General features: G+C 56.4%; 1 protein-coding gene across 1 annotated transcript; it reads left to right on the forward strand.

The window, feature by feature from the left end:
- The first annotated feature begins 1,715 nt into the window (after positions 1-1,715).
- MEX3A (mex-3 RNA binding family member A) lies at positions 1,716-9,224 on the forward strand. The gene is made up of 2 exons (XM_084768752.1): positions 1,716-2,616; positions 5,868-9,224. Exons 1-2 carry the CDS (start codon positions 2,163-2,165, stop codon positions 6,971-6,973), a joined length of 1,560 nt encoding a protein of 519 aa, XP_084624878.1. The 5' UTR covers positions 1,716-2,162; the 3' UTR covers positions 6,974-9,224.
- Positions 9,225-9,983: the final 759 nt, after the last annotated feature.

Raw genomic sequence — 9,983 nt, forward strand, 5'->3', positions numbered from 1 at the left:
AGACTGGGCAAACTCTGGGGGGGAATCTTGTTTCAATGAGGACAGGAAATCTCAAGACATCTGGTGGCCTCACTGTGTCTGTCACCTGCCTTCGAGAGAAACTTTCCCCAAAGAAACTCCCATGTCCTGTCCTGTCCCCCACCCCCACCCCTGCCCAGGTTCCTGGGACAGAGAGATGACAGGAATCAGACTCCGCCCACTCTGCAGTTCTTCCTCTCCCACAACTGCTGAGGGCACAAGCATCCAGCCCCACAAAATGTGTTGATAATCTGTTCAATCCTCCACTGCAGGGCACTTCCTCCCCGACATAAGCTAGCTAGGTTTCCTCAGCCCATGGCTCTCCTTCACTGTCTGCACAGAAGGGTGTTTGCGAAAACCCTCAGGAACAAGCCCCCCACCCCCACCCCATGCGGCTCAGACTCCTGTCAGGTCAACTCACTCTTTCCATTAGGAACTTCCCCCCACCTGGCCTCACATAGCAACTCCCCCCCCCCCGCCCCCGCCCCCAGGTTATTCAATTCACTGTCCTCCTACCTTCAGGCAAAACTTCACCTCACTAGCTCAGATTTCCGTTTCCAAAGGTTGTAGGGGAGATCCTACTCGCGGGGCATACTCCAGTTACTGCCATCTAGTTTTGGAAGGTGGGTCTTCACAGTTAGACCTCAAGCTCTCTAGACGCGGCCCCAGCCCTTCTTTTGGACAAAAGAGGTGCAGAAGACAGAGGGCAGGAGCAACGAGAAGACTGCAGTTACACTCACGTACACTCTGACTCCCCTCTCCAGCTGTCCGTCAAGTCTTAAAAACTTATTTCTGATCTCTCTCGATCTCTTACACCGTATTTCTAAGGTCAAAGGGGCTGAATTACTGGCGTATAAAAGTAAGAGGGGAGGGGAAAAGCGGAATGCCAGTCCTAAGGGACAAATGACTTCCTCCACTATATTCGAGGCTCAGGACTAAAGGAAATCTGTTACCCGAAGTTCAAGGCCCCAACCTAAAACCACACGAAGCCTTTAGGACCCTTCCGGCCTCCCCGATCGGACCCCCAACCCCCCATCCTCTCCCTCCGCATCTCCTCTTCCTCACTGGGTCACTGCACGGACCACGGGGGCTCGAACTAACTCACCTCCCAGCCGCGGCCTCTGAGATCCCGGAACTGGGGGGCTGGAGGAGGAGGATGGCTTTGCTACCTAAGGGATGAGGGGACCACATCCTCTACCAGAGTCCCACCCCCATCCCAACGCCCCTTCCTGGCCCCCAGGCAGCACAGAGACCTGCTCCTCCCACCGTAGCAACCGCGGGCTTTGTCTGCTCTGCGAGCGATCTCCTCTAGGCCTGAGCCCGTGGGCTCCGCGATCGCGCGCGGGAGGAGGGACGACACCGCAGCCACGCGGCCGCTCCGCCCGGCCCTCATTACCATAAGAAAGAGGCCCGGGACCCGCGGGGCCGGGGAGAGACGGCTTTCCACCCCCAGCTCCCTTTCCGCATACCGCCCGCTCTGAAAATTCCCGGACCACGACTTCCAGCCCACTCGAGGCTTTGTCCACGAGCGGCGGGCAGAGCCAGAGGGACACATCCCCTTCTTGCCCAGGTTGAGGAATTCGTCCCTGCGCCCGAGGGCGGGAAACTACAACTCCCGGCATGCCCCGGGCGCCCCCGGCGCGCCCCCCTCCCGTCAGTTCCATGCTGCTCCATCCAGTTCATTTAAAACAAAAGAGTTTGAGCGCTGGAAGGGGCTGGGCTCTATTGGGGGCCACTGAGCGACGCTCCGGGACTGGGGCTCGGTGCGGGAGCCTAAGGGGGCGTCTGCTCGGCGGAGGGTAGAGACTCAGGGTCCGAGGCAGAGGGGTGGGGGCTAGGGCCCGCAGCCCCCCACCCCACCCCGTCACCCCGGAGCGAGAGGAGATCTGCTTTCTTGGTTTTGCTTCTTTTCCCCCACCCCCACCGGGGGCTGGGGCGAGGGGAGTCAGGTTACAGGGTGCTTGGGGAGGGGGGCTTAGGGGTGGGTCTATCTTTCTATCTCGCTTTCTTCCCCCCTCCCCAGCTCTTTGTTCCCCCTCCCCACACACCCCCTCCTCTCCACTCCCCTCCCCTCCTCTCCTCTCTTCTCCCTTCCACCACCTCTCTCTCTCTCCCTCTCTCTCTCCCCCAGCTTTTGTTTCGCCATGCCTAGTCTAGTGGTATCTGGAATAATGGAAAGAAATGGGGGCTTTGGAGAACTAGGATGTTTCGGGGGAAGCGCTAAGGACCGAGGGCTGCTGGAAGACGAGCGCGCCCTTCAGCTGGCTCTTGATCAACTCTGCCTCCTGGGTTTGGGGGAGCCCCCCGCCCCCACGGCGGGCGAGGACGGGGGAGGTGGGGGGGGCGGCGCCCCCGCGCAGCCGGCCGCCCCCCCGCAGCCGGCCCCGCCGCCGCCGCCCGCGGCGGCCCCGGCCGCCCCGAGCGCGGCCCCCGCGGCGCAGACGCCCCAGCCCCCCACCGCCCCCAAAGGGGCGAACGACGCCAAGCTCTGCGCGCTCTACAAAGAGGCCGAGCTGCGCCTGAAGGGCAGCAGCAACACCACGGAGTGCGTTCCGGTGCCCACCTCCGAGCACGTGGCCGAGATCGTGGGCAGGCAAGGTAAGCGGGCGTCCGGACACTGCGAGGGTTGGAGTGGGGGCTTGCTGTCTCCGGCGCGGAAAGTTCATCGCTTCCCTCTTTGCCCGCCTCTGGCTCTGTCCCTTTCCGACAAAGGGGGCCCCGCCCCCTGCCCATATTCCAAGTGCCACAAAGTTCCCTGCTACCCCTAGTCGGGACGGCTCACGGGACCCTTCCTCCCCTGGGGCTCCGCCCGTAGACAAAGAAATATCCTGGAACTAAGAGAAGAAAGGGGAGGGGGAGCTGCTCCCAATCCCGGGGTCTGTGTGGAGGGGGTGTCGGCTCTTGGCTGCAAGGACTGACGGAATGTGCAATCACTTGGAAGCCCCTACTCTGGTATCTGCTTGTAGACTGGGGAGGGGGCACTCCTGGGACCTTCTGCCGATGGAGTTGGAGACTCCGAGGGAGACCCGGTACGCGAAGCCTGACTGAGGATCTGTCTCTTTGTTGGGCTGAGTGTAGGAATGAAAGGGGGTGTGGCCCAGGGGAGGGTCCCAGTCTGGGGAGAGGTGGTGAGGGAACCCTTGGCAGAGAGGGGTCCTGTGGTCGCTTACACGCTGAAGTTGGAGAGTCCTTGTGTTTGGGGAGGGGTATCTCTGAGGAGGTACAAGCCCTGGCGTGGGCCTGTTCTCCGTCTTGCTTTTGTTCTGGGCTGGCCACGGCCTGGAGCCAGGGGTCTGGAGAGGAGTCTCTGAGTGAACGCGTGGGACAGGACAGACAGGGCAGAAAAGGGCATGTCGGCGATGGGGGTGCAAAATCTCCACCTGGAAATTTGGCCGTGGGTGCGTGTCTGGGTGTGCTGGGAGGGGTGCGGTACATTACCACACCCTCTAATGCCTAGCATCCCTGGGTGGGTGGGAGTGTTGGTAAGTACCCAAATTGAGCAGCCTGGATCTTAGGGACCCTTCCATTTCCCGGTTTCGGGGTGGGGATGGGGGGGGCGGGATTTGGATATTGCAAAGGGGCTGGGCTGAGAGGTGGAGTGGGGGAGGAGCTGTCCCACAGTGGGGAACAATGGAGGGGCTGCATTCCTCGGAAGTGAAGGAGGAGGCCAGTTCCTGACAGTGGAGGGGAGGCGGGATGGGGCCCCTACCCCATATTCCACTCCATCCACCCTAGTATTGGGGGCTGAAGGATTTGGAATGGAGAGCTGAGTGGGGGAGGGGACTTACCACTCCCTCCATCTCTTGGGGCTTCTGGCTTAGAAAGTTGGATTCCCCCCTCCTTGTCAGACACTGGGGATCCAGAGCCTGGGATGGGGTGGGGATAATAATATCTTTACTTGGATGAGGACTTGGAAGGCACCAGGATATAATGGGGTCCCTTTACTCTTCCGTCTCCTCGGCAAATGCATCTATCCGCTATAAAAGTAGAATAACACTTGTCCTCCCTTCCCTGTTCTCTAAGTGTATGGACGTCCTCCTCAACCCCCTCCCCCCTGCTGCTGCTGTTTTAGCATTTCTCTCACTCTGGCCTTCCCTTCTGGAGACACTTCTTTTCAGGGTTGCAGAGCCCAAGATGGTGAGGCGTCTGGGCTCTGCTCTGCCCAGCCCCAGACTTCTCACCTTGGTCTGCCTTATACCAGGGCTTGTCCTCCCAAACTCCCCAAACTTCAAAGACACGTAGCTCCTGAAGTTTCTGGATCCCAAACCAAAGAGCCAGGGCCCAGGTGCCCATCGGATGGCATGTAAGTAGAGGTGGCAGAAAGTACTGACTGAGCTCCTTAGATCCTCCGAAGCCTCAGAAATAGAACCCTCGTCCGTCCACCCTTGTCCGCGGATAATTAAAGCAGCAAAGATGTGGGCTTGACAGGTAGGGACTTATTAACTGCCAACAGGTCTGAAGAGAAGGGGGGGGCAACCTTTCCTTCCTAATATGTGTTAAAGATATGTCCCTAACCCACCCTGTCCCACCAATCCATGAGGGTTAGAAAAGACACTTTTGGGGAGGAGGAAGGAAAAGCAAGCTCACCCAAGAGGCCTGCAGTTGAGGGCTGGAGCCAAGTCTGAACAGTGAGCTGAGCGCTTGGCTTTGGATGGGTGTAGTGTCTGGGAGACCAGGAAGGGCACACGGCAGTGAGGTGTGCTTGGGGAGCTCTGGGGTTTTTGTCTTAGGAGAATGGGGCAAAAGTGCTGGTGTGTATTAATGTCCAGTCTGTGTGCTGGGGAAACTTGAGATAGGAGAGGAGCCGTGTGTGTGAAGGCGTGTTCTGCCCACCCACAGGACTGCTGGGGTGAGGGCACTCTGCCCGTTGCATTGGGACCCTTATGCACATAGACGCAAACTCCCCGTCTGGGGGTGGGGGCTAAGAAGCTGTGAGGTTCTGTGAGGGCAGGCAGGTCTCCCCAGCCACCGATCTGCAGCCTGAGACCAGGCATTTCTCCTTCCCCTCCTTCTCTTTGTCTCACTTTCCTTTCTCTTCCTGCCTCTCCCCTGCCTCCCTGTTCTAACCTGATACTCCTTCAAAGCAGGAGCACCAGGTCCAGAAATGTTCAATTCTTGTCTTTTCAGTCTCGGGTACACCTCAGTCCTACCTTGGGGGTGCGTGGGCAGGGAACACAAGAGCGCAGGTGTTAGGCCCTCTGGATGATGCATATTCCTACCGTTTCCTCCCTTGAAATTCTGACTCCATGACCCCCCCCCCTCCACTCCCAGCCTGTCCTCCCCTCCCCCCAAGTCCTACACAGCAGCATCAGGGGCTGCGAACTCTTCATGGTGTGGAGAATCACAGAGATTGTGGGGCAAAAGGCATGGAGAGGTCACAGCACACGGTGGCCAGTGTCCCTAGGTGAACTAGAGGACAGACTCTTTTTAATGGATGGAGATCACATGAGTAGACTGTGGGTTGTTAATGAGTGCACTGGAGTTTTGAGCAAAAAGATCAGGAGCGGTGATTGAGAGAGAGGTTGGTGAGATGAAGGGAAGGGCCAAAGCTTAGGGAAGAGTTTGTGAGGTTTTGGGGTTAGCCGCTTTTCTCAAAGGCTCTGAGGAGGGTGGTGTTGGAGGAATGTTTTTGGAAGGCCCCTGACTGGAACACAAGAGAAACTAGTGCGTTAATCGATTGGTCAAGTTGGGGTGGGCTGTGTGTGTGTGTGTGTGTGTGTGTGTGTGTGTGTGTGTGTGGTCACAGGCTGTCTCTGGACCAACTGAAGGATTTCTGGGAGGCTGGGATTCTAGGGAAGGTCCCAGTACAAACCCCGTTGTCCTGTGAATTTCTTTCCCACTCTGTCCAGGCTGCAAGATTAAGGCTCTGAGGGCCAAGACCAACACCTACATCAAGACACCTGTGCGAGGTGAGGAACCCGTGTTCATGGTGACCGGGAGACGAGAAGATGTGGCCACAGCCCGGCGGGAAATCATCTCAGCAGCCGAGCACTTCTCCATGATAAGGGCTTCGCGCAACAAATCTGGCGCCGCCTTTGGCGTGGCCCCTGCTCTGCCGGGCCAGGTGACCATCCGTGTACGAGTGCCCTACCGCGTGGTGGGACTGGTGGTGGGTCCCAAGGGAGCGACCATCAAACGCATCCAGCAACAGACCAACACGTACATCATCACTCCCAGCCGGGACCGCGACCCGGTGTTCGAGATCACCGGTGCCCCAGGCAACGTGGAACGTGCGCGGGAGGAGATCGAGACACACATCGCGGTGCGCACGGGCAAGATCCTCGAGTACAACAGCGACGGCGACTTCCTGGCTGGCAGCCCCGACGCTGCCCTGGACAGCCGCTACTCAGACGCCTGGCGGGTGCATGCGCCTGGCTGCAAGCCGCTCTCCACCTTCCGGCAGAACAGCCTGGGCTGCATCGGCGAGTGCGGCGTGGACTCGGCCTTCGAGGCCCCGCGCCTGGGCGAGCAGGGCGGGGACTTTGGCTACGGCGGGTATCTGTTTCCGGGCTACGGCGTGGGCAAGCAGGACGTGTACTACGGCGTGGCAGAGACGAGCCCCCCTCTGTGGGCGGGCCAAGAGAACGCCACGCCCACCTCGGTGCTCTTCTCTGCCTCCTCCTCCTCCTCTTCAGCCAAGGCCCGCGCGGGCCCGCCTGGGGCGCACCGCTCTCCAGCCACTTCTGCCGGGCCTGAGCAGCTGGCCGGGCTTCCTCGGCGACCGCCCGGAGAGCCACTGCAGGGCTTCTCTAAACTGGGGGCAGGCGGGCTGCGGAGCCCAGGCGGCGGGCGGGACTGCATGGTGTGCTTTGAGAGCGAAGTGACGGCAGCCCTGGTGCCCTGTGGACACAACCTTTTCTGCATGGAGTGTGCAGTACGCATCTGCGAGAGGACGGACCCGGAGTGTCCTGTCTGCCACATCACCGCCACGCAAGCCATCCGAATATTTTCCTAAGCTCCCTGTCCCTGGTCTCCTCGGCCAGCTCCCCGCAGGGTGCCACCCTGGACCTTTTGGAAAAAAAATCAGTGACTACAGGGCAAGGTGCTTGGAAATATTCGCTCCCTGGGGTGGGGGAGGGGAGGCGTGAGTGGCTGGGGGCGGGGCCACTTTCAGAGCCTCTGGTTACCCTTTAGGAGGGGGCCAGACCATACATTTTACTAGAGTTACAACTCTGATACCTCAACACACCCTTAAATCTGGAAGCAGCTAAGAGAAGCTTTTGTTTAGCCTGATGTGGCCACTAGGACATCCTGACCTTTTCCCTTCTCCCCATCTGTGTGTCATTTTGCTCCTTCCTCTGTGGAGGGATAAGAGAGCACAGGAAGAGGGAGAGTTGCCATCTGTAACTAGAGGCGCTCTTAGTGACCCCCAGCCCTCTGGTCCTCCCACCTCCTAACGTGACCCTTTACCCGCTTCCCCACTCATATTCTGAGTTCTCAACACTATTAGGGTGATAAGGGCTTATCAAAAAGATCTGTGTGGATCTGGATGGAGGAGGATGTCCGTCACTAAAGGGCTCACAATTCACCTGTCTCCCAAAGCTGGGCTAGAGAGGTCTGAAGGAAGGGCTTCTCTTTTGCCTCCAACTTCTTGCTTGGCTTTTTCCCAACTTCCTCTGGATTTGCCCTTTGCTTTTTTTTTTTTCCCCCTCTCTCTTTCTCTTTGTTTCTTCGAACCTCCCCACCACCACACCCAGCTGTCATTTTCAGTCCCTTCTTTCTCCTCTTTGCCTGTTTTTCCCTGTCTCCCTTCCTTTCTCCCCCCCCCCCCCACTTTAGCCCAGCTTTGGGGATACCATCCTCCTGGGGAGACTCTGGAGACCATTTTGATAGCCCCCCGGGTTCCTCCTCACGTAATGGAAAGTCCTCTCCCCCACTCCTCCAAAGAATCTGTTCTAACTCTTGACGGAATGTAGCCCTAACCTCTGACAGTTTGAGAGGGGACTCTAACAGTGGGGGTACATAAAAGGCTGAAACCCCGCTGTTATCATCTATGGGCATTACACTTAGGGAGCAGTTCTTATCCTGGGGTTTCTGCCCAAAGGAAGGGAAAGCAGGAAGTAGGGAAAGTCCTGGGGCAGGAGAGATGTGGCTTGAAGGGCTCCCCTCCCCCTCACCTGCAGTGGCCTACTCCCTGACCTCTCTGTACCTAGCTGAACCATTACTGAATCCTTATTAGCCACAAATCATGAAGTCTCTGTCTTACCCACTGGCTGAGGAGAGAAGCCAGGTCTTTGGTGAAGGGTCAGGCCAGAGCAAAGCAGGATTGGGGTGCAGTGAGGCCTGTTACAGGAATCAGGTATTGTGATAGGTCTGGCACCCCTTTGCTGCTCCAATTGCTCACTTGTGTCTGTCGTCAGCAGCCTCCTACCTCCTGGTTCCGCTGGCCGGGCCAGGAGAGGATGGGTGATTGGGGGGGGGGAGGCCCGGGAGATGCTTGTAAATAGTTGGGTGGGTCTGCTCTGAGCTCTTCTAGCTCAGTGCTCCCATTCTTCCTGGGAGGAGAAAGGACGTGAGATGACGGCACAGAGGGAGGCCTCCTTCCTCCTTTGCCTGTTGTGAATTAACTTGCCTCTCCTCAGCCTTCCCCTCCAGACCACCAGCCTGGGAAGGGAGAGGAAGGAGGTCACAGCCCAGGAAGCTGGCCTGTGACAGCTTCCCTCCTTTCCACCAATGTGAGCCATCTTGAGATGTCTGTACAATAGAAACCAAACCAAATGGGTACCCTGGGTTGCCCAGGGGCAGGGAATGGGAGGGGGGTGGGAAGAAGGGATGTCTGTCTGTCGACCCCTCCCCCTCTCCACTCCTTACCCACAAAGGCAAAAGACTGTTACACTAGGGGCTCCACAGATCCAATCCCACCCTTGCTGAGTGAGCCTTTCCTAGAAACCAGCGCAAAACAAAAAGTGAGCGAGCAACAAAGCAGAAAGCAGTGAGGGAGTGAGATGGGTGACCAACAGAGGAGAGGAAACAAAAATAGCAAAAAAAGAAAAAAAAGCAGTTCTTTATAATTTAATATTCTATTTTAATAAAGGCATTTATTACCGTATAAATGTAGCAAAGAACCTGGGCTAATATGAAAAAAAAAAAAAAGACTTTTTATTAGGTAATTTATTATATGAAAAGGATATTTTATTTTATGATAAAGTGATCCTTAAAAAAAAAACTCTAGAAGGTTTAGAATATATGTAGGGAGAGAAGAAAAATACATTTGTATTCAGAGTTAAAGCTTAAAAAAGTTTTTAATATATGTTCGGGTTTATGTTCTTTTTTTCCCCCCACTTTTTTTTGGGGAGAAATGTCATTTGCTTTTCTTGGGGGAGCATCCTGGGATGGATGGTGGAGAGGGTTGGAGGAGTTGGTCCCTTCTGGGGGCCCCACCAGTAGATTGGATTTCACTCTGTGGGCTCCCCCTCCCCCTCCCCCTCAGGGGAGCCGGCAGAGCCAAACAAAGGAAGGGCTTAACCAGACAGGAAGAAGCTTTGAGACTAAGGACTGAGGGTCCTAGGGTGTCCCCTCCTTCCCCTACCCCGTGCCAGGGGCAGTAAGGAGGGGAAAGCCAGAATTGAGGCCTAGCAGGCCCGTGGAAACCCTCAGAGGTGTGAGATTTAAGAGTAATAGATTTTTTTTTAACCAAAAAAAAAAAAACAAAACAAAACAAAAAAGAGAGAGAGAGAAAGGAGAAGAGAAAGAAAAAACTGAGGGGTTTAAAAGAAGAGAATACTACAAAATAATTCAAATTTATTTCATATAATCCTAGAGAAAGAAAAAGAATTACTAGTTACTTAGTAGAGGACACTGATAGCTTAAAGTTTAGTAGCGTTGTGGGCCCCTGAGCCCAGTAGAATGTATAAAAGTATGGAAAAAATAGAGGCCAGTGCCTGAGCTACCCTACCCCTGGGGACAGGGCTGGAGCAGGCTGCTAGCAAAGATTGGGAGCCTCCAGTCTGCTGGGGTTGATTCTG

The sequence above is a fragment of the Acomys minous genome, assembly GCF_964271855.1.
Source record: "Acomys minous genome assembly, chromosome: 19".
NCBI classification, from domain to species: domain Eukaryota; kingdom Metazoa; phylum Chordata; class Mammalia; order Rodentia; family Muridae; genus Acomys; species Acomys minous.

What these genes read in the sequence shown, in the direction of transcription:
- MEX3A (XM_084768752.1), top strand. Translation starts at nt 2,163, where the DNA reads ATGCCTAGTCTAGTGGTATCTGGAATAATGGAAAGAAATGGGGGCTTT. An exon ending in CGAGATCGTGGGCAGGCAAG is followed by an intron (nt 2,617 to 5,867) that starts GTAAGCGGGCGT and finishes CACTCTGTCCAG; the next exon opens with GCTGCAAGATTAAGGCTCTG.